General features: G+C 49.4%; 1 protein-coding gene across 9 annotated transcripts in view; it reads left to right on the top strand.

The window, feature by feature from the left end:
* The window catches only part of SLC39A10 (solute carrier family 39 member 10), a 449258-nt gene that overhangs the window by 224112 nt on the left and 200273 nt on the right, over window positions 1-24873 (top strand). For all 9 annotated transcript variants that reach the window (XM_085648771.1, XM_085648766.1, XM_085648773.1 and 6 more), the window contains one exon: window positions 3599-3768. In XM_085648771.1, coding sequence (XP_085504897.1) covers window positions 3599-3768 — 170 coding nt within the window. The remainder of the gene's footprint in view (window positions 1-3598; window positions 3769-24873) is intronic.

Here is a 24873-nt window from a genome sequence, read left to right as displayed (position 1 = left end):
GTAATTGGCGTTACCGCCATACGATCCTCTTCCGGAGCCTTGTCCCCTATTGGGAATGGGTTGCGTCCCACAGCCGGTCGTGCGGCCCCTGCCACGATCGGCCCCTTTGAGAGACCCGGGACGGGAAAACCCTCTTTATGCTGGACTGGCCTTGTCCAGCGAAGTAAATGTGGCCACAAACTTGCCCAATTCTTTCACGAAGGGATCCCCGAAAAGACCCCCTTGCGCCACCGACCCTGCTTCAGAAGAGGCCAGGTCCCCTAACTTAGGGTCCAATTTGATCAACAAAGAGCGACGGCGCTCCGTCGACAGAGCACGATTAGCATTGCCCAAGAATATTATGGCGCGCTGTGCCCAGTTGGAAAGAATTTCTGGAGATATGGTAGCACCTGACACCTTGGCCTCCTCCGCCATGTCTAATATCTTGGTCATCGGCCCCACAGCGTCTAACAGCTTGTCTTGGCAGGAGCGCCAAGACCTGTCAATCCCTTTGCGTGGTTCCTTAATGTATTTTGCCAAGAAAGTGGCCATCTTGAAGTCAAGCTCCGGCGTGCAAGCCACCTTCCCCTCCAAAGAGGGGCGCGGGCACTCAGACCTCAGACAACCCCTCGCTTCCTTCTCTAAGGGCTTGCGGAGACGGCCGGCCACAAACATAGCCACCTTGTCCCCCAGGGAACCAGGCCGCTGACCGAGGATGAATAATCTCATCGGGGTCCAGCATACCCGAGCTATCCTGCGGCAGAGAGGTGGAAGAAGCAGCCGGACGCCAAGAACGCAAAGACTCTGTATCGTCGTCCGACTCCCCTGGCGTATCCCCTTCCATGTTCGGGGAATCCGGCGCGGGAAGTGGGTCGGGTTCTGAGGCGGGAGCTGGGGCAGGAGAGGGGGGGACCGTTTTAGCCAAAAATGCGTTACAAAGGCGCTCGAAAGCATCCCTATACACACCTTGTGCACTCCCCGTGACACCCTCAGGACAACTCTTCTTAGGGGGCAGTGGTCCCTCCCCAGGGGCGGGGATATCACTCGGGACCGGAATCGGGGTGTCGAAACGAGCCTGCGCCAACTTGGCGCACTCCTGCACAATCTTCGTCGATAGGCGCTCCTCCACAGGACCCACAACCTCATTAACACAACGGTAAATTGAGGAATCTACCGCTTCAAAGAAAGCATTATCAGAAGGTCGGTACTCCACCTCCTCTTCCACATATACACCATCCTGCTCCATCCCCACCCCAGTGAGGGCAAACCCGCGTCGCAGAAGCAGTGACTGAGGAGTAAAGCCCTGGGAACCAGGTAAGTATGGGCAAACTATAAGACTGCAAAGGTTTTATGCGCAGGTCAAACAACTGCAATTTAGGCCAGCATCAGCCCTGTGCGCACGTAGCCCTCAGCAAGCTGACCGGGCCCTTCACCGCCTCCTAGCGCGCCACACACGTGTGCTGAATGAAATAATTGCCCGCAGGCGCTGAACACGGTAAAACCGCAATACGGACCCCCGCCGGGGCGTTCAAAGGAAAGATTAATGCAGGTGATACAGACCCTACAGGAGGGCGTTCAGGTAGGCGGGAACGGGGACAAGGTTCGGAGTTCGTTGCTCTCGCTGCGCGGCGACTCCTCTGAGGAAAACGCGCCGCGGGAGCAACGAGACGACAGAACGCCCCCAGCGAGGAATAAAACCCCGAACAAGTGTGGCAGTGGCCGCGTAAGGAGCACTCCCGCTCCCGCAGCCGAAACGGGAATCTATAAGGAGAAATCACCAATAAGCCACAACAAAGCACACAACAAAGATCAAAGGATCGGTAAAAAACAGGTTGAGGCCCGAGCGTGATCGCAAGTAGATACGCGCTCGGGTAGAACAAACAAGAAACAATAAAAGGCACATAGCTGGCTGCGAAGCAGCGAAGAAAGAGGAAGGACAACCAAGATGGAGGACATATATGGTGAACATGGACACTGTTGATAGACTACCTGGACATTGCCCTGTGGGCCTATGGGATTTGTAGTCCTGCTCATGTTTTTCTGCTTTGTTATTCATATTGTTGGTTTTTCTTTATCCTTTTGGGAAAATTAAAACGATGTTGTTGCTTTTCTGGCTGCTGAAAGATTTGTCTGAGAATAAAGCGAAGAGAGAAAAGCATAATCGGAGCCTCCAGTCCTGACATAGAATCGACATTACCCGTCTCTTCTGTTCGTGATTTTTAATGGTGCTTTGTGTGAACTTGTACTCATTACGCTTAGAAGTGAGGGGCGGGGGGTGGGTTTGGCAACCCCTTTCAACCCGCCTAAGGGTGCGGTCACACTAGCTTTGTGGTGGTGGATGACAGAGCTGTTGATTCTTAATAGAGGTCATCATGGAGGATGTGCACTATAGATGAACAGTATTGGGGGTCATTATTGTAGGGGTTGGTGCCTAAGCAGGGGAGGGAAACACTCCTGACCTTAAAGTATGAGGTAGCAGAGTGGTACGCCCATATGAAGAATACAGTAATGAACACATTTGTTGTCACTCCTGAAGAATATCGCAAGATGCGAAGAAACTCTGAGTCACAACTTGGTTAGCAGAAGCTAATAGACATTTCCATAAAAGCACTGGAAGGCTAGGTAAAGAGCAGTGAGGCTGATACTTTTGATGAGCTATAGAATTTAATAATGGAAGAGCACATCTTGTACATTTGTTTTTTACAGTTACACCAGAATATAGTGGATTCCAAGCTGTCTGATCCCCTAACCTTGAGAGGGCAGCTGATGTGAGGGTACGCCCTCTGGTAGTGATTCTTAAACTGTGGTCCGGGGACCCCTAAGGGTCAGCTATGCCTACTCAGAGAGGCCGTGTCCGATTAGAAAATTAAGTCATATTAAAATAATAATACATTGTATACAAAGAAGCAAATTGAAATTGAAAATGTTAAAATGTTCTGTAAATGTGAACAAAGTATAAATTAGGGGCTGATGTTGGTTTCTTCAGATTGATTCATGGGAACAGTGCAAGTACATCAAATTAGAATATTGTATGGACAATGGGTGGCCTCAATTGAATTTAGAAAAGCTCCAACATTCCCATATTTTTTTTCTTTTAATATTTGCGAATTAAATAACATATTTCATCATTTGCATTTTCAAATAATTTTTAAATAACAGAGAAAATATTATTTGCAAAGGGAGCACAGCTTGAGGGAATCGTTGTTCCACATTAAATAGGATTGAAAAGAGGATGAGTTCTCTCCAACCCCCAAGAAACTGTTTAATGGTGCAGGTAAAAAAACATGGTGCCCCCAACCCAGTTTTTTAACCCTTACATATTACTGACCTAATGCAGGATCAAACTAGGCATGCTGGCCAGTTAGTACAATGCCCTTAATTTCACCAATTATGCTGCATTCCACAACACTACTCTCAATACCCAGCATTGTAGAAGTGTTAACCCTGGCAGAAAGTTGCAGTAATCATCAAGTACAGATCATTTGTTTTGTATCATTATCTGCATTTAAAATAATGGGCATATTTGATGTGAAAATGCAAGAATTGTTTCATTGCTGTTTTGATTGTTCAATAAAACTTGATGATGAATTTTGTGTGCTCATTCTTTTTACCCCCTCAGCTTGGGTTTGTGGTCTAATTTCAATCACGGTCATCAGCCTGCTCTCTCTGCTTGGTGTGATTCTGATTCCTATCATAAACCAAGGGTGCTTCAGATTCCTCCTGTCCTTCCTGGTTGCTCTGGCTGTCGGGACGCTAAGTGGCGATGCACTGCTCCACCTATTGCCCCATGTAAGTTAAATATATAAATTTAATAATTTAAGTCACCAGATGATTTTATGACAAAAAGAATTCAGTGTGCCAATTGCAGACTTTCTATGAGCAGCCCAAAGTATATGTAGTAATCCGGTCCACATCCAGAATGTAGTTTAAAGTAGATTTATTGAAGTTGGTTACAAGATATAGGTTCAGTAGTATTCAGCCCCACCAGGAGCAGCCAGCCAGGCGCTCAACCCTTCTCCAACTGTGAGTTCCCACTCCCAACATTCCATCTTGCATCATTCAGGCAGCATTTCCTCTGGCACATCATGAACCATAACAAACCAGGATACTACAGTATATGTGAAGTTGTATGTCACTTCAATATCCTTTTTATTCAACTTTCTGAATACGTCCAGGAATACAACACAGAAGACTTGGGTAGGTGGGCTGATCCTTTTGAGGTGGCATGTTTAATTGGAAAACAAATTACAGCACAGAAAAGGTAATTTACAATGCCCATTTGCACACTTGGATAGCTAAATTATCAGAAACTGTCTCCGTAACCTGAACAAGTTTAAATGGAACTCTTGGAGATGTTCAGGCAGTTCTGATTTGTTGTGACTCTCTAACTTCAATGAACGTTTTGTGGTCTGTATATAAATTTGACAGCCCACAGAAATCCAGGCTAATCTTGTGTACAATTCCGACAATCTAGGTTTCTTTTTATAACTATCAGAATGGCTTACATTTAAGAAACCCCTTCTAAGCTAAGCCATTAAAGAGGATTAGGTTAATCAATGTATTAGCCTCAGTAGGAGCCAGTGACACAATTTCAACAGCTGCATGTTCATAATTGTCCTCCTTCGTGTAAAAAAAAAAAAAAAAAAAGTAACCTATGAATTTGTAATCAATCTTTTAAATCTGTGGCCTTTCCCATAGGCCATATATACACTCTCCATAAGCCTTTACTCTCCAAGTACATTGAAAAGGGCACAATCATTGATCCAAACAAATAAAATATTGAAGCATATTCACAACTATTTATTATTTGTCTCAGATCTAAGTAATATCACACATGCAGTAACATGAACTAAACATTCTTATGCTGTGTGTTAGGGAGAAAGAAACGATCCATTAACAACCAACTATAATCTGTGATGTAGACTTTTCTTATACCAGCACTGACTTTGGAGTGTATTTCTTTCAATTTGTTGGTTAACTCTGTTATAGAAGCTTATTTTTGTGGAGAATCCAAAAGTGGCTACCCACCATATGCTTGTCAAAAACAATTAGTGCTTCATGCTTCAATAGCATCTTCAGAATTAATGTTTTCTTTTCTGCCTTTGATTTTACCAGCACATGTGGCTTTGGGAGGAAACACTGCAAAGGTCATGTGATCTGATGTTTTGATTGCTGTGACAATATCCCATGATATAGAGCACTCTGCTCTGGGAAATCAATGTGTGCTCTTGTTTTTGGTCATGAAATGTAGTGTAGAGCAACCTTTTAAGGATGTACCCTTATAACCCTTTTTTTTCTTTTAAAATCATAGTCGTAGGTTTATTACTACTTGTTTCCTATGGAGGTATTTGAGCTTTGGGCATGCTTAGATTGACTGCATTAATGGGTATGCATGAAGTTGGGCATCTACCTAGTCCTGATGAAGGCCATTGACCTAAACAGGCACTGAGGGTGGCAGACACATGTTGACACTAGATGGCAGGTGTATGAATCATTGATTTCAAAGACGTTCCATATGATTTTATTTTTAACCTTGCCTGAGGAATCCAACTATTAAGTTTACTCCAAGATATTTCTAATATATCTGGATCCCTGAATTTACCCAATTTATTCTTTAGCTGAACTCCCTTAACATAAGAGCCCATTCTGGTAGTATTTACTTACTAGGATGGTAGAAGGACACCAATGATGAAGCATGAAAATAACATGTGGGTGAAGTGTTTTGATCCATAACTTTAGAAAACTGTCTAAAAACCAAGGGTATGACTTTATTTTAACTATCTGTCACATTCTGTGTTATATATGACTTTGTTAAGGAGGTCGTGAGACAGACTATTTCTCTTTCACTCTCTTTGTGGTGGCAATATAAAATGATTGATTAAACAAAGTCAATGAATATTGGAATTACCTATGTGGCGATGTTCTGTGTTACAAGCACAAGGGAGGATGAAGCAAGAATGGCTTTTAACAAAAACTGAACAAACCTTTACAACAGTGGCGATACATGTATTTGTTATGATCCCAGTGCGGGCAACTATAGATGTTTGAAAATTGGAAATTGAAAGACCCTCGGGTAAGAATAGCCGAGTTACTAATATCTGTTGATTTAAAGATGTGCTTTGGGACAGGATCAAATTGTAAAATGTAGTAACCAGTAACCTAACAAGCATATCCATAGAAAGGAGGTTTGTCTTCAAAGAGCCTTGGAGTATAAATAATAAATCAAAAATGAAATGCTTGATGATGCGCAAAAAGTACCATTACTTGAAATGTTTCAAATATTAAAGGTTTGCATTTAAAAAATAAATATAATCAAATTAAAATAAAAAATTGGAAATTAAAGAAAATATGCAATGCAATATGCAAAGAATATAGTTTGCAAAACATTTTTAATTTTATTATATTTCCACCAGAGACACGGAGACAGAATTCTTGGATGATTCATTTATGCATCCATTTATCCAGTTTAAGTAGTGTGAAGGATTGGAACAGCTTGGTTGAAATATAATGAAAGCGTAGGTCATTTATTATTTAAAAAATGAGTATGGGGGGCGTGGATAAGATGGCGGCCGAGTGAGACGTGTTTCTCAGTCTCACCGGCGCCGCCCGCACATCGCTTGAGGTAGTGGGCCCCCTGATGCCCTTCCATGCCTGCTTTGTAGCTCCTAGGTGGGGGCCACTTACCTGCTGCCTCCGGTGGTGCTTCTTTCTGGGAGCGGCGGTGTCCTGAGGGCCTTGTTGGCCTTGCTGCGGCCCGGCGGGCCCTCTGCTATCTTCAGTACCGGCGACGCGGGAGGGAGGCTGGTGCAGCGGCGACGTTCCCTGTTGGCTCTCCGCTGCTGGTGGCGCTAGGTGAGAACCGCTCCTGGTGCGGGATCGGACTCCGGCGGAGGAGCCTGCCCCTGAGTCGCTGTTGGCCGCCATTTGCTTCCCGGGGACGCAGTGAGCCTACGATTGGAGGGGGCACGGCCTGCAAGCCCTGGGGCCTTCCGAGGCCGCTTCCTGGTGGCTCTGGTGGGGCCCTCCGGACCCGGCCCTGCTGCGTCCCGGCGGCCCCGTTAGCCTTCGGCGCTGTGCTTGCTGGAGCGGAGGAGGCGCGCAGGAGCGCCTGGTGGACGGAGGCGGCATTACTTGCGCCGAACCCAGCGGGCTCCCTGATCGCCGCGGAGGTGGGCGGCCTACCTAGCTGGGGATCAGGTGGGTCGCCTCCCGTTTTGGACTTTCCCTTGTGCTGCCATATGCGTCTGGAGGACAGCTCTACATTTGAGGCCTACGCTGCTGACATTCAGGTGAAGGTGCACGTGTGCTGTGGAGTGGGCCTGCCCTGTCCTGGTGCTCAGCCCCGCTGGTCGGTGGGATTTCTCTCCCCAGCTTTTGCCCTCGTCGATCCTGCTTTTCCTGGTCCTTGGCGGTGAGGGGCGGACTTGCTCGCGGATGGCGCACTGAATTCCTGGAGGGCCTATCTGCACTGTACGCGGGTTGATGTTGCTGCAGCGGAGCTCTGCGCCCTCTTCGACTACTGCTCCCAGGGAGTTCCCGGTGAGTGTTTGCTGTGGTGGGGCATGGCTCGGTCCGCATGTCGGTGGACGGCGAGATTGGCGCTGTTGGGGCGTGAGTGAGGCCTGGCTGGGGGGCTTTGTGGCCTGCTACTGGAAGTGCCGCTCCGCGCTTCCCCTCGGCTCTGTGACTGCGTGGTGGCCCCAATCAGTGGAGCTGCTGGATAGCGACGGACTCTGGAGGCTGGTGGAGGGAGCTCCTGAGCCCGCTCTTCGGCTCGCGGATCAGCGGGCGGTGCTTTCTTGCTAGTGGGCTTCGATGGGGAGCCCGTGGTGAGGCCCTCTGTGTATTGAGGCCCGACGCAACACCTGCTGGAGTGCCACACATTGTCCTGCGGTGGAGGAGCTGCGGCTGTTTGGGCGGGAGGGGTATTCAGACCATACATCGGCGGTCGGCGAGGGGACCGGACGCCTACCTGCGTTATAGGGCGGGCCTCGGTAGTGTTGGCGTGCCCCCTGGTTCTACGCTCCCATGGGCCCTGCTGTAGTGCCTGTTGGGTGGAGGGTCTGCTTTGCGGCCATGTCCTCTGTCAAAGCGTGACGGGATAAGACTCAGCGGGATGTTATACCGAAGCCCGCGGGACAGTCCACGTCGCCGTTGGTTCCCACTTCGCAGACACCGGAGGCTAGTGACCAGCCGGCCACTAAGGCGTTTATACTCGACTTATTCGCCGCCATCAAAGAGGACATTCTGGAACTCCGCTCCCAGCTCTCTTCGGATCTCCGGGTGGTGCGGCGCGACGTGGACGCCCTTGGGGACCGTGTCGCCACTGTAGAAGAGCATGATTTGGGGCGTGAAGATGATATGCATCAGCTCCAGCAGGATGTCCTCCGTCTCAGGGAGCAGAAACTTGATCTAGAAGCCCACGTCGAGGACCTGGAGAACCGGTCCAGACGGAATAACATTAAAATTCGCGCGGTGCCATGGAAAGGGGAGGGGGACGATCTTCGGGACTACGTTCTTCAGCTTTTCCGGCAGATTCTTGGGGAGGGAGAGGAGCAGGACATCCTGATGGATCGTGTGCACCGAGTCGGCTTGCCGAGGGGTCCGAAGGCTCCACCACCGGACATTTTGGTTTGCGTGCACGATTTCCAGCTCAAGGAACGAATTTTGCGTAAAGCCCGTGATCTTAGCCCGGTGCAGTTTCGGGGCCACCGGCCAGCCCTCTTTCAAGACTTAGCTGCTTCTACCCTGGTGAAACGCAGGGAGTTTAAGCCCATTACTGCTCACCTTCGGGAGAAGGGCATCCCATATTCGTGGGGTCACCCCTTCCGCCTTATCTTGAAACATCAGGGTAAGCTCCTTCAGCTCCGCTCGGTTGCCGCAGCTTATGAGGCTTTGGATTTGGAGCGGCCCTCCTCCCCGGCTGGAGTGGCAGGGGCTTCCTCAAGACGACGTCGACGCTCGGATGGCTGGCAGCGGGTGGGGCGTTCACACCGACCCTCGGGACCTGATGTCCCCACTTGCCTTTTGGAGCGTGAGGCGGCGGTCACTTCGGTGGCGCAGGTGACGGACAGCAACGACACTCCCTGAATCTCCAACGGTGGGCATCGGGGGACTTCTTATTGCGGCGCCGGAGAGGGGAGATCTCTAGCCGGGGGTTATTGTCATCAACTGCCCTGTGGGGGTTGGATCGATGGTGACCTTAGTGCCGAGGTATCATTTCTTCCAATGCCACGTTCCCCCTATTGTTTGTTCCGTGTGACAGACTGTTGTCTTCTCTCCAAGCCTTGGTATGGAGTGTTTTCTATGTTCTGGGTGTTCTTTGCTGGGTCGGGGGGTGTGGGGTGGGAGGAACACCTGGCTGTTCCCCTCTGGACCCCCATGGGTAGGATCTCAAAGTGGTGAGTTTAAATGTTAGGGGCTTAAATAACCTGGTTAAGCGCTCTGCTATCCTGTCCCTTCTGGAGGGAGCGGGGGGAGACGTGTGTTTGTTGCAAGAGACTCATCTTCTCTCTAAGGACACCAGGCGGATGAGGGATCAGCGCTTCCCCCTGCAGGTGTGGTCTTCTGGGGCGGCCAAAAAACATGGGGTAGCCGTTCTTTTCAGTGCGCATGCTCATTGTAAGATTCTTTCCCAGGTTGCTGAGATTAAGGGGCTGCTTCTGGCGCTACGCGTGCAATGGGGAGACATGTGTTTCACTGTAGGTTCGCTGTACGCCCCAAATGAGCATCAGGAACCCTTTATAAAGATGGCCTTCTCCGAGATCTTGGCTTCACCGGATTCCATGATTTTAGTAGGAGGGGACCTAAATGTGGTGATGGATGCGGGCTTGGATAGGGCGGAGCAGCGATCACATCAGACGGGTGCTCTCTCGCAGGGGGGGAGACAATGGTTGAGTGATGGCGGGCTGCATGATGTTTGGCGCGTACAGCATCTTACTGAGCATGATTATACTTTCTATTCGGCAGCGCATAAAACTTACACCTGCCTTGACCACTTCTTCGCTTCCACCTCCCTTTTGCCCTACCTGGCTGACGCGGGCATCACTCCCCGTTCACTGTCCGATCATGCTCTCATCTCGGTGCAGCTCAGCTCTCCAGCGGCGCCCCCCCCCCCCCCTCTTCTGGTTGGCGCCTCCGCGATTCTCTGCTTAGCTCGGAATCCGTGATTACTCTCATTCGGGACGCAATTGTGGCTTACCTGGCTGTTAATGACCAAGGGACTACGCCGTTAGCGGCGGTTTGGGAGGCCCTCAAGCTGGTGGTCCGGGGGGAGTTCATAGCGCTGGCAGCCGCGTTTGCGTGTCTGCGTAGGGATAAGAGGGCGGAGTTGGAGCGAGAGGTGGGAGCGCTGGAGGCTATTCATAAGCGCACCGGTGTGCCTAGGGTGTGGAGAGAGCTTGAAACTAATTGACGCATGCTGAAACATCTGGATCTCGACAGGGCTGAGTATGCGCTTTTGCGGCTGCGCCATAAGTTTTACCTCAGCGGGGATAAGGGGGGGCGCTTACTGGCCCATAGGCTCCGCGCGTCCACGCAGCAGACTGCGATTTACTCCGTTCGGGACTCTCAGGCGGTGGAGCAGACCACAGACGCCCTGATTGTCGACTCCTTTCGTAGTTTTTATCAGCGCTTGTATACTAGGGAGGAGACTGGGTTGGCGGACCGGGAGGCTTATCTTGCCTCCTGCAGTATTGAGCCGCTGTTTGCCTCATCGGCGGACTCGTTGGAGTCCGACATCCGGATTGAAGAAGTTATATCAGCGATAGCCCGTCTTAAGGTTGCCAAATCACCCGGCCCAGATGTTTTCACCGCTTTGTTCTTTAAGACCTTATGCGCTGAGCTAGCTCCGCTTTTAACACATCTTTTTAACTCTTTTCTGGAGATGGGGGAGGTTACCCCCACTATGTCGGAAGCCGCAATTACGGTCATTCTTAAACCTGGAAAGGACCCGCGGGATTGTGGCTCCTATAGGCCAATCTCCCTACTAAATATTGACGCTAAATTGTTCGTGAGTATCTTGGCGGCGCGTCTCAGTCCGCTGATGGATGGTCTCATAGATCCGGATCAATCCGGTTTCATCCCCACGCGGCAAGGCGATGATAACACCAAACGTATCCTTCATCTTATTGATCTGGTTCACTGATCTCGGACCCAAGCTTGTCTTCTTTCCATAGACGCCGAGAAGGCCTTTGATCGTGTAGACTGGTAATACATGTTTGCTGTTTTGCGCGCATTTGGTTTTAGAGAGCACTTTCTTCGCTGGGTGCATTGTCTCTATGTTGCTCCTAGAGCACCGGTGAGGGTGAACGGGTGCCGGTCTTCCCTCTTCCCCATCTCTAGAGGGACGCGGCAAGGATGCCCCCTGTCGCCGCTCTTGTTTGCGCTCTATATGGAGCCCGTTGCTCAGCGCTTACGCTCCAACCCGGACACTGAGGGTATTAAGTTCGTTGCTGACGTTCATAAAATTAGTCTTTACGCGGACGATGTTATCCTCTCTCTCACTCAGCCGCGTACCACCTTGCGGTATCTGACGCGAGAGCTCCATGCTTTTGGCTTGGTGGCAGGATTCAAAGTCAACTTTTCCAAATCGCTGGTGGTCAATCTTTCTATCCCTGAAGATGAGATCGCTGATTTACAGCGGGATTTTGCCGTCCAGTGGGTGCACTCTGACCTTCCCTACCTGGGTATCCGCTTGACCCCTTCTGTTGCCCAGACGGCCCAACTCAATTACAAGCTGTTGGTAGAACACACCGCTAAGTCACTCTCTGATTGGTCCCGTCTTGGCCTGACTTGGTATGGGCGGCTGGGGGCGGTAAAGATGACTGTGCTGCCGAGGGTCCTTTGTGTTCCAGATGCTCCCGGCGCAGCCACCACCAGGCACCCTCCGCAAGTTACAAGACCTGCTTAATAAGTTTTTGTGGCAGAATAGGAGGCCGAGACTAGCCTTACCGATTGTTACGTCGCCGAAAGCCGCCGGAGGGTTGGGTTTTCCGCTCCTGCGGGCGTATTATCAGGCCTCTTGTCTCCGATTTATTACGGAGTGGAACCGACCTACATCCAGCAAGCATTGGCTTTTCATGGATCAGACGGTCGCTGGTCGTAATATTTGGCGGGAGCTTTGGCTTCCGCGGAAGCATAGAGCATGGGGTCTGTACTCCTCGGTGACCTCCCCGACTCTTAGAGTGTGGGATCAGTTAGCGCACTCTAAGGGGTGGACCACGTTCCCCTCCCCTATGACCCCTATCGTGGACAACCCTGATTTTCCACCGGGGTGTGCGTCCCCTGTTTTCCAGCGCTGGCGAGAAGAGGGGTGTAAGAGGGTGGGCTCCCTTTTGGAACCAGATGGGGTGATCCCGTTCGCCCGGCTGCGCAAAGAGTATTTTGAGTTGCCGAGCACCGACGCTTACCACTACACGCAGTTGGCACATTGGGTGACCCTCCCCTCCAACTTCGCTCTGATGTCCCGGCCCCTGACTGCTTTTGAGCGCTGGTTGGTCTATAAGAAAGATGATCGGAAGCTCATTTCAGAACTATATGCACTGATAATCGCGCGGCCTAGGCAGCGGCGGTCCGGGGCGCAGGTGCGTTGGGAGACTGAGTTGGGGCGGCCGTTAACGAGCAAGGAATGGGAGCAGGTTTTCTATCGCGCTCATCACACGGCGGGGGCAGAATCCGCTCATAAGGTGGCGGCCTACTGGTATTATACCCCGGCGTGCATTCAGTCGTGGGACCCTACTAAATCTGGTCTCTGCTGGCGGGGGTGTGGACACTCTGGCACTCTCATACACCTGAGTGGCGCTGTCCAAAGCTGGTGCGGTACTGGGCGGTGGTCCTGGATGATCTTGATTAGGTGTTTCAGATCCACCTGCCGCGGGAACCTGTGCACGCACTGTTGGGCCTCCCTCATACCAAGTCTTTTCCCTTGCGCACATTGAGGGGTCGGCAGATTGCGTTGGCGTTGCTCGCGGCGCGGCACTTTCTGTTGGCAGAGTGGGGCTCTCCGGCTGTGCCAGAACCGCGAGACTGGCTTCGGAGACTGTGGCATCTGCTGGCGATGGAACGTCTATCACTTCGGTTGGATGGGAAGGGCACGGACTGTGTGAAGCTTTGGGGCCCTTTCTTGCGACTTCTGTCGAAGGAGTTGCGCGCAGTTATGTGCTCCAAATATTTTCAGATTCTTCAGCTTATCCCTTTGGAACCGGTGGGGGCCGCTGGGGAGGCTTGACTCCTCTTTGATCCAGGTTGTTGACTTGTGGGTACCCGGGGTAGGGGGTAGTGACTGATGCGGAATGGGTGGGGAGGGTGGGGGGGGGGGTTTCTTTGTTTTGACTTTTGTAGATAAATGTGATACATGAGCTATTGCCTGTTGGGCCTGGCCCGTGCTTCATCAGCTTCTTGCGGGGTCGCCCTCCGGGCTGTAGACCCATGCGCTGTGTATGGTCTACCTTGCTTTGCTCTGCCGGCCGCAGTATGTAGGCAGTTGAGCTGTGTAATTTGCAGATGCCTCACTTAATAAAAAAGATTGATTCTAAAAAATGAGTATGCAAGTTCTTTCATACGTTTTAAATACCGCCGCCATGTCCCTTGAATTATGCACCAACAAAAATAGTCTTTAATAAAAAATTTAAAAAGTAACAAATTTGAAAATGAGCTTATTTATAGACATTACCTCGATCACTGAAAAAACAGAAATCTTTGAATTCTCCCAAAAGGAAGCCTCATGGATATAAACATTGGTAGACATATTATATGAACTCTCTCCCAAACTACAATTGAACAAGATATAAGGAAACAAAATTACATGTTGCCAAAATGAATAAGGTAGTAACTCAATGCCAAGCCTACCTTTTTGCAGTGAAAAGCAATATTAGGGAGTTAACCATGTTAGACTTTTTTCAGACTAAAATTAATGCAGTCACATATTAATATAAGACATGAACTACAGGCTAATTATTTTAATGTATTACTAACAATACCAGAAAGCTCCATCAAACTGACAGTCTTTTAAACATACCTACAAAAACTTGTTTGTAGACCTTACAAGTTACGATCCAAGGAATTTACTTACTGGATATAGTCAGATGAAGCAGGTAAAGAGAATTATTGTCAACCCTCAAGTATGTGTTCAAGATGAGCAAAGCAGGAATGTGTCCTCCTGATGTGTTAATAAAAGCACAAACCATAGATCAAAATCAGGACTATTCAAAACTTTGAGATGAAGAGCAAAATAATGGACTAAGTTAGAAATAGTTTGTGTTTTGATAAAGGATTAAAGAGTGAGCAAAGAAAACATACATTGAAGAGTCTTTTCCATCATCCATCCGCACAGGAAGTGACATCACTGGATTTTCCATCATCCACTAGCACAGGAAGTGACATCTCTCTTCACCCCGTTCAGGATCTACTTAATGGCTGCCATAGCGTGGACAAGCTGCAGGCGCACTGCTGGCATGCAAAAGGCAAGTCCATCTGCCCATGTCCACGCCTGAACCAGGCACAGTGCTAGGAACCATGTTTTACCACTATCCTGCCGCTATTATTCAGCGACCCTCCGTGCCCTCAACATGCTTCACACGATGCTGCCTCGCTGCACCACACAACACGAGGTAGCATTCTCCTGTGCTTCCTGCAAGTTTTCATGCATTTGCCCTCAACCAACACTCACCGCACCGACAATAGCCAATGCCTCGCTCTAACACTCGCAAAGTCCTGCAACCACCCACAAAACACTCTACACACGCATGCTTGTTCCTCAATACCTACTCAATCACCAAACATGCCACCGAGATCTGGGACCTGCTGCACAAGAATGCCCCTGACCTACTTTTCCTCACAGAAATCTAACTGAACCCTGTATCAGCACTTGACACCTCTACAGCCACCCCCCACCCCCAACGACAAGATTGCCAGGCAAGACAAACTTTACGAGCCTGGAGGTGGAATCACCATCATCCAAAAGTACACTTTTAGTTTCACCACATCCATGGACACTTCTTCCTCCAACATGGAACACCTGTCACTCAAGCTCCAATTCACAGCAAATTTCACCCTAAGCGGCACCCTCCTCTACAGACCACAGGGACCATGCACCAACTTCACGACATCATCACAAACTTTGTTGCACCACTCGCCTTCGATGCTAGCAATTACATCCTACTCCGAGACCTGAACTTCTACATGGAAGACCACACCGACCCAAACTCAAGAGCACTCTTGGAAGCCTGCACCTCTCACGAGTAAAGGGACCTACACATGTCACCAGTCACCTCCTTGAACACTATTTTCACCAACTTTGGGCAACATCTGAGTTGTCGAGCCACCACCAGTCCCACGAACAGTTCCCACCCTCTTCAAGTTAATCGCCATGCCCTGGTCCAATCGATTCTCAGCACTGCCAGGCCACCCCGCAGAAACAAGAACAGTATCATTGTCAAGTACTCTCAAAACCTACCGACTCAAACACAGCAGCAGCTCCTCACAGCCATTAAGAATTTCAACATTTGGATCATCTCCTGCGCTGACTCCCTAGCCCCCCTCAAATACAGCAATACAACAAGGTCAAGACCCCAGGCTAGTTGGCACACAGAGGAACTCGGACAGAAGAAACGTCACTGCAAACAACTGGACCGCACATGGAGAGAGAGGCAGGACAATCCACACAGAAGCCCTCTGCAGACCCTTCAACACTGGCCAACCACAGACCGATCTCCCTGCTACCAATCCTGGCTATGTTCTTTTTTTATTGACATTTTTACAAATACAAAACACTTCAACAACAAAACAGGCCAGTTTGTTGTCACAATAAAACAAAATGCGGGTTGGTTACAGTACATGCATTAGCCCATGAATCAGTTTTTTTTTTTTTGGGTCTTTTGGCGTGAACATCTTCGGACCAATACCACACAAATTACATACATCCATAGCTATACATCTGCAACCAGCATGCAGGAGAGCACACCTACAGGTCCCATAGTCACATCGCCCCTCTCCACAACTTATGAATTTCCGGTCTGTACCACATCGGTAACTTCATTCTGTCCCCGAGCCCATGTCAGGAACGGTTCCTAGATATCGCGGGGTCGAAGTGGGGGGAGCAAGCTCCCAGAACACAGTTAGTTGTGCATGCCCATATGTGATATCCGCCATCCAACCCATGTGAGTGGGAACCCTCCTCCTCCCCCAGTGTAGCGCTATTTGGCGTTTAGCATATAATAAAAGCAAAGCGTGCAGTTTACGCAACTTGGGTGGGGTGTCTTTGACATATCCTAATAATCCAAGAGCCGGGGAGGGGACCTCCGATCTTCCAACAATTTGGCTCACCGTAACGAACACCTTGGCCCAATACCCCGCTATCTCCGGGCAGTCCCACGCTACATGCAAGAAAGAAGCAGGGGAAAACCCGCATCTCCAACAGCAGTCATCCTCTCTGAGCCCCATACGATGCAGACCTACAGGTGTTCTGTATACTCTGAAGATTCATAAGAAAAAAAGAGGGAAGGTGCACTCTATCAATGGTCGTAAGCAACCAACACTTGTATTTCAGAAAGTTTTTTTTTCTTCCTTTTATTTGAAGATGCTTGATACAACAACGGCACACAGCCAACGCGTTTCGTTCCCTTGTGCCTTGGGAACTTCGTCAGGGCAATAAGGTTTCAACTATTATTCGTAGAGAAAACCCCGCATAACATATAATACAAATCCTTATATTCCAAGAGTCCTTGGGTACAATTCGAACCCTCAATCAAGATCTTGGTAAGTACAAAACAATCATCCAATGTAAAAACACTTCGGTGATTTGGTAGTCCCGAGCGTATGGGAAACGTCCCCAAAAAGTTATCTGTGTTAGGACAAGTGTCACAATCGCTGTTTTCAGACTTGACTATTCTGCATACTCTGTGCAAGTATTTAAAATGAATCAGCCTGAGTTTATAATTGGGAGGAAGTTCTCTTAGCTGTCCACAACAAAACTCCCACTGCTCTTCAGTTACTGGAACGGAAAGCTCTTCATTCCAGTAGTGGAGTGATTTAGGCTGGACCAAGGGAGCAGATGTCTGCATATGCGTGTACAGTCTCGTAACAAGTTTACGAGGGGAAGGGGATTTTACCTCACTGAATACCTTAACGAACACGAACTACTCAACTCTGCTCAGTCTTGGTTCAGACCCAAACACAGGACGTAAACTGCCCTCCTTACTGCCACGGATGACATTCACATAACTCTGGACCAAGGAGACACTCATTCTCTTTCTCCTCTTCGCTCATCCTTCTGGACCTCTCTGCGGCATTAGGCACAGTCTCCCACCCCATCCTCATCCAACATCCACACAACATCGGAATCAAAGTTCACACGTTCTGATGTTTCTGCTCCATCCTGAGTGGAAGGACCCAATCAGTCAGCTTGGCACTGTACACCTGTGACCACATCTGCAGAGTTCTGCAAGTATCCTCCCAGAGTCCGACCCTTTTCAAGCCTATATGATGACTCTAGCCAGTATCGTCTTCTCTCACAATATCAAAATTCTTGCCTAAGCAGATGACACTTGACTCATTCTCTCCCTCACAGACAAGACACCCAGTATATGTATCAAGTTCAGTGCTTTCATGACTGAAATCGCCTACTGGATGAAAACCAGGTGTCTAAAGCTGAACACTGACGAGACCTAAATTGTGATCTTCGGGAAGAGCACATCACCTTGGGACTCTCCTTGTGGCCAACAGAGCTAGGACTGACACCCACCCCCCAGGAACCTCCAGATCATCATCGAAAACAGACTCTACATAAGCGCCACGTCAAAGCCATCACCTCCTCATGCCCCCAACCCTAAAGATGCTGAGGAAGATTTTCAAATGGCTCCCAATCAGCGCCAGGAAAACCTTCACATGCCCTAGTCACAAACCAGCTGGTTGGACTACCGAAACACCCTCAATGCCAGGATCAACAAAAACACACCAGAAGGCAGCAGACCATTCAGATCTCGGCAGCCAGACTCATTCTCAACCTCTTATGCTGCACTCACATCACACTACCTCTAAAGGAGCTACATTGGCTCCCCATTCACAAAGGATCCCAATTCAAACTACTCACCTGCACTTTCATGGCACTACATAACACTGGCCCTGCATATGTTGACAATTGCATCTGCTTTCACATGCCTTCCAGACACCTTGGCTCGTCCAGACTCCTACTTGCACAAATCCCACGCATATGAAAAACGATATATGGTGGTCGAGCCTTCACCTAAATCATGCCTAAACCGTGGAACATCCTGCCACTACACATTAAAGGCTCCTCCTCATTTCTTAAATTCCATAATAAGCAAAATACCTTGCTTTTCGAGTAAGTCCACTAGGCCCGAGGTGTGCCTAGACACACACCTGCCAACCGCCAGGATACCCCCAGGGTGATAGTGCGGGAATCTTCATGAGATAACAATGGCATAAAGGGGGTTACTCTAAGGTCTTAGGAATAACAGTTTTTATGTCTGAGAGTAACTACATTACATATGCTATTATATGCCTTTGTCACTTATTTCTACACAAGAGAGATGACTAGAAAATTGTATACATGAAGGCATGAACATGAATTGAAAACCCAAATCAATAATGTGTCCTCAGTAGCTATGCATTTCTGCGAGAAAAACTTTTTTCAGCTTTTCCTCCCAATTTTTGCCCCCATTTTTGACTGATACTGGTGTTTTCTGACTCTGATTGTGCCCTAGGCACTGCTAACCAGGAAGAGGACCATTGCTCTGTTACAGGCCCAGTAGATTTAAAACACTTAAGTGTCCCCTGCTGTCATTTTTAAAGCCGGCTGCATTCAAAATAAAACTATGTCCAAATTCAACTTTGAAATTAAAGGTACTTCCAGAATCTTAAACTACCTTAGTTTTACATATGTCACCCCTAAAGTCTGCCCTAGGTGCCCCAAGGATAGAGTGCCATGTTAAAATAAGCAGGGACATTTTAAAATATGTTTTATATGTCCTGGTGAGGTAAAAACTGCCAATTCCTTTTCTTTATTTAACATTAACCTGGTGAGGTAAAAACTGCCAATTCCTTTTCTTTATTTAACATTTATAAAGTCTATCTTTTGACGCGAATGAGCTAAACTAATAATTCAAGTGTTGAATTAATAGTTGCAATGAAACTAACAACTTACCAAGGTTGGATTTCTTATACCCATTGTAGAAAAGAAGTAATATAATTGCTTTACAAAAGTTAACCAATTCAGCTCTGTAGCAGCCTCTTCTGATTGGCCAGCCTTTGACAGATAGGTGTGAAGTGGCCAGGGCTGATACAAAGAAGACATCTGGTGGGAAGATATCGGCTGTCTGCTGATGCCAGGACTGGAAAGGGTCTGGGTAGCCAACATGGTCTTCTCAGGTAGAAAGACCGTGAGGACAGGAACCAGGCCCACCCCACCTTCCTGCACCACCAGCCAGATGGGAGCCCCTGTAATTGATTTAGGAGATGCGCTATTAGGGGAATGTAGGGTAAAATTAGCCACACCTGTGGGTGGGCCTAGCCAGACCTGAACTTCCTGGAGTGATTTTTTCCATTTAGATTTTTGTGGAACAGTGCTTTCTTAGACCAGAAAATGCCACTCTACAAATCCTGATTGATTGACTGGAGAAGGACTGCCCGCTTAAGGAGTTCACCTGCTGCACACTTTAAACTTCACTACAAAAAGGATTTTGCCTTGCTCTAAAAGTTTGAGGAGTAGCCCTCCGAAAGCAACAGGTACAAAAGAGCATCAAGAAGTCACCTACATCAACTCCGCCAAGAAAAGCCCAGCTGACCAGCATCCAGTGGACTTGTAAGGATGTGACCAGGTGCATTGTGGGAAGTATAGTCTAAATTCTCTCAGGAGCAACTCAGAGCAACTGGAACCTTGGCTGGTGTTGTGGACACTTCAAGACCCTGAAAGGACATTCTGATAGAAGATCCAGAAGTTTGAGATAATTTGGTCGACCTGTCATCGAGAGTCAAGCTACTGACGTTGAACATCAACTCTGCTTGGATGTAGGTTTGCTTGCTGAAAGCTTCAGACCTCTTCCCGTCAATGACTAGAACCAAGAACTCCAGGAGTTCACAGAGGCCTCGCGCTGATGCAAGCCAACACCGTCGTCAAACTGCAAGCGGGCCTGCCAAGGAGTCTTGCTCGATGTTGAGAGAAAAAGAAGCAAAAATTTGACTGAGTGCGAAGGTAAAATTTCGACCAGCCCCAACCACCCCGCAGTATCAGACCAACGCTCCATCGAGTTCCCAGTCAAGTGCGACCAGATGTCCAGGGTTGGAAGTTTATGCTTTTAAGCACTTTTTGTTTTAACATTTAATCTTTAAAAATTCGTATCTCTGGTTCCCTACATTGGATTTTAATCCTAAAAATATTTCTGATTTTTATAAATTAGTGTTGGATTTTATTGTATGTTGTGTCTTACCTATTTACTGTTTTGGTGATATTAAATGCTTTACACACCTGTCTTATAAGTTAAGCCTGACTGCTCGTGAGCCAGCAACCAAGGGGTGAGCAAGAATTAAATTATTGAGACTTGACTGGACTTTATTTGTAGTTGTAGTGTTATTGCTAGCTTTGGGTACCAACCAGCACCTTAGTAATAAACCACCTACCAACAATTTCCCAGAACAAAAGATTCTATTTGCTTTTCCTGCTCCTGCCGTTTCTCCAGGATGCTGCCATCCCTCCTCCCCGACATCTTCTCCAACCCCCAGGACTACTTATGAAGGCTGCTGTGTGGCCGCGCCAAAGGCAAGCCCTTCTGCGCCCATTCAAGCCTGGACCGCGCCCAGCGCCATTACCCCTGGACTGCCAGCCACCTGCCGAAACACCCCCAGGGAACTCATGGAGCTGGACCCTAGATACAAAAGCGAGAGCTGCTTTTCCTCCGCACCGTGACCAACCAAAGGACCCTTCATCTAGCTACACTGCCACGTCTCCTGCAACCCACGTAGTATCCCATGCCACATCACCCAGAAGACCACAAACAACCCAGAAGCACTCCAATGTGTCCTGCTCCTTGCCCGCTCCCTCTCCAAGCACCCAACAGAAATCTGGGACACCATCACCACCCTCTCCACTGACATTGCCTTGATCACCGAGACGTGGCTCAACCCCTCCGCAAACCCAGACATCCCCATTGCCACTCTGACCAGCTACAAGATGATACACTGAGCCCGCACCAGCAAACAAGAGGGAGGCACCACCATCATCTTTAAGGAAACCATTAGATGCATCATCACCAACGATGACCCCACGCCTCTCATGGGGGACATCAACTTCCAACTACAGACTACAATAAGAGGTACACTGGCCTACAGACCCCCGAGGCCACAACCAACTTTCTGCAATGCCATCTCCAACCTCATCGCCCCCCTGGCCATCGATTCCCACCACTACATCCTACTCAGCGACCTCAACTTCCTCATTGACAACCCCAACGACGCCAACTCCGTCGCCCTCCTGGAGAACCTGTACAACATGGGCCTCATCCAACTGGTCACTGAACCCATGCACCAGGCTAGACACACACTGAACCCCATTTTCACCTCTAGTGACAATCAAATTCAGCCATACCACAGAATTCTCCTGGACTGACCATGCCATCGTACACTTCACTATCTCCTACACCAAAGACAGCATCACTAACCATCACACCTCTTCCCACCAGAGCTGGAGCAAGGTTTCCAAAACCCAGTGGACACAGGCACTCACCACCCCCCAACTCAAAGCCTCAGCAGACCTCGACCAGACCAACCAGAACATCTCCGCCCGGATCACGGACTACACAGTCACCCACCTACTGAAATCTACAAAACCTCAAAACAAGCCAGCTGGTACACCCAAGGGCTCAGGACCACTAAGTGCAACTGCTACCAACTGGAGAAACGATGTTGCGTCACGAAGAAACCCGCCAACGGAACTGCACACAAAACAGTCCTCAGCAACTAGCCCCAGCAGATCAGAGAAGCCAAGAAAGCAGCCATCACTGCCTGGATTGTCACTGCGGGCAACTACGCTTAAGAATTCCCCAACACTGCAGCCACAGAAAACACCATCCACCCCTCCCAAGAACTCCACGACACCCTCTCATACTACTTAAACAGCAAGATTGCTCCAATCTACAACAGTTTTGACCCCAAACCTGCCACCCTCTATCACCTTATGCATCCAGAAAACTCCAGCCAAACGTCACCACCTGGTCTCCACTCACCACCCAGGCCACCACATCCATCATGTCTTCCATCCACTCCGGGGCACCCACCAATTCCTGCCCTCACCACCTCTTCAACCCCGGATCGAACACAATCAGCACAGAACTCACCAGCATACTCAACACCTCCATCAACACAGCAACCTTCCCGGACAGATGGAAACATGCAGAAGTCCGACCCCTCCTCAAGAAACTCTGCCGACCCAGCGATCTTAAAAAGTTTCAATTGATCTCCCTGCTCCCCTACCCAGCCAAAGTTCTTGAGAAGGCCATCAACCAACAACTCACCAAATTCCTTGGAAACACATCTTCTGGATGCCTCACAGTGCCATCACTGAGACAATGCTGATTGCTGTCACAGATGACATCAGAACTCTCCTCGACTGCAGAGAGACTGTGACCCTGATCCACCTCGACCCCTCTGCGGTGTTAGACACTTTCTCCCACAACACCCTCATCAACAGACTCTATAACTTTGGCATACAGCAAGACACCATCAAGTGGATCACCTCCTTCCTTACAGGTAGCACTCAAGAGTATCAGGCTGACACCCTTCGCACCCAAGGACACCATATGCAGCGTACCCCAAGGATCATCACTGAGCCCCACCCTATTTAACACATACATGACCCCCCTTGCAGACCTCTCCAGATCCCACGGCTTCAACATCATCTCCTAGGTAGATGACACTCAGCTTTTCCTCTCGCTCATGGAGCCACCAACGCCAAAGCACCTTCTCCAGCGCCATGAACAACCTAGCCAACTGCATGAGAAACAACTGCTACAGACTGAACTCCAGTAATACAGACGGACTTATATTCAGGAACAACACCTCCGAATGGGACCACAGCTGGTGGCCGGCTGAACTTGGACCAACCCGCAAGCCTACAGACCATGCACGCAACATGGGGATCATCCTCGACAGCTAACTGACCATGAAACGACAAGCCAACGAGTTGCCTCCTCCTGTTTCCACACACTTCGCATGCTCCACAGAATACTTCAGATGGGTCCCAATCAACACCAGTCTGTCACTCAGGCCCCTGTCACCAGATGCCTCTCCTACGGCAACGCACTCTATGACGGCATCTAGTCCCAGCTCCGCTGCAGCCTGACACATCTTGGACCTTCCCAAACGGTCACTCATCACCCCCCCACCTCAGATTTTCGCTGGCTCCCCATCCAGTTCAAGATCACACATACAAAGCCCTTCACAACCATCCTACATCAACCATTGACTGAACTTCCATCAACCCTCCACACTCCTGCGTTCCTCCTCACTCGCTAACATTCCCCCGCAGACATAGCGGGGGGCGTTCCTTCTCCTACATTACCGCCAACACCTGGAACGACTTGCCCCTCCACCTCCGAACAGCACTGGCAGACTTCAGAAAGACACTCGAGACCTGGCGTTTCGACAGAGACATGGCATCCTCAAATCAAATCAGGTGTTTGTTAAGCGCGACTACTCACCCGTAAGGGTCTCAATGCGCTGGGAGGTGTGGGGGGGGGGGGGTTTTAGCAGGTTCCAGTCTATCAAGGAGGGTGTCTGTCGAAGAGCCAGGTTTTGAGGTTTCTTGCGAAGATGGGGAGCGATGTTATCTGTCTGAGGTGGAGCGTAAGGTCGTTCAAGGCTCTGGTCACGCGGAAGGAGTAGGAGCGGCCTCCCGATATGTTCTTTCTGGTGCGGGGAACTACGGCGTAGGAGAGCTGGGCTGATCGTAGGGTCCTTTGGGGTGCATGAGATTTGAGTCGACTATTCAAGTATGCTGGTCTGGTGTCGTGGAGGGCCTTGTGAGCGTGAGTTAGCATCTTGAAGGTGACTCTAGCTTCGATGGGGAGCCAGTGGAGTGTGCGCAGGTGCTGGGAGATCTAGCAGTGTTTCGACCAGTCTTGCGGCGGCGTTTTGGATGTTCTTTAGCTTGCAGGTGAGGTTTTTGTTTATTCCGGCATAGAGTGCATTGCCGTAGTCGAGCCTGCTGGTGACCAGGGCGTGAGTGACGGTCTTTCTGTGTTCGATGGGGATCCATTTGAAGGTCTTACGTAGGAGGCGGAGGGTGTGAAAGTAGGAGAACGAGACGGAGTTGATCTGTCGGTCCATTTTAAGCTCTGAGTCCAGGATGATTCCCAGGTTGCGTGCGTGGTCCGTGGGGGTGGGCGGGCTTCCTAGGGCGGGCGGCCATCAGGTGTCATTCCAAGCATCTGGGTTTGAACCCATAGTAAGTACTTCCGTTTTGTTGGTGTTTAGTTGTAGGCAGCAGTTTTTCATCTATTTGGCGATGGCTTCCATTCCTTCTCGAAAGTTGTGTCTGGCGGTTTTGGGTTTGTTGGATAGGGAGAGGATGAGTTGGGTGTCGTCAGCATATGACACAATGGGGGCGAGCGGAGCCATGTAGACGTTGAAGAGCGTGGGGCTGAGGGAGGACCCCTGGGGGACTCGGTAGGTGTAGGGTCTGAGAGGAAAGCGGGGAGTCTGACCCGCTGCGTTCTGCCGGAGAGGAAAGAGCAGATCCAGTCGAGGGTCTTGTCTTGGATCCCTGCGTCATGGAGTCTGCGTATTAGGGTGCGGTGAGAGACCGTGTTGAACGCCGCTGAGAGGTCGAGGAGGATGAGGGCTGCTGTTTCTCCTTTGTCCAGTAAGGTACGGATGTCGTCTGTT

The sequence above is a fragment of the Triturus cristatus genome, chromosome 3_2 (assembly GCF_964204655.1).
Source record: "Triturus cristatus chromosome 3_2, aTriCri1.1, whole genome shotgun sequence".
NCBI classification, from domain to species: Eukaryota; Metazoa; Chordata; class Amphibia; order Caudata; family Salamandridae; genus Triturus; species Triturus cristatus.
This window is presented reverse-complemented; position numbering and strand designations above follow the sequence as displayed.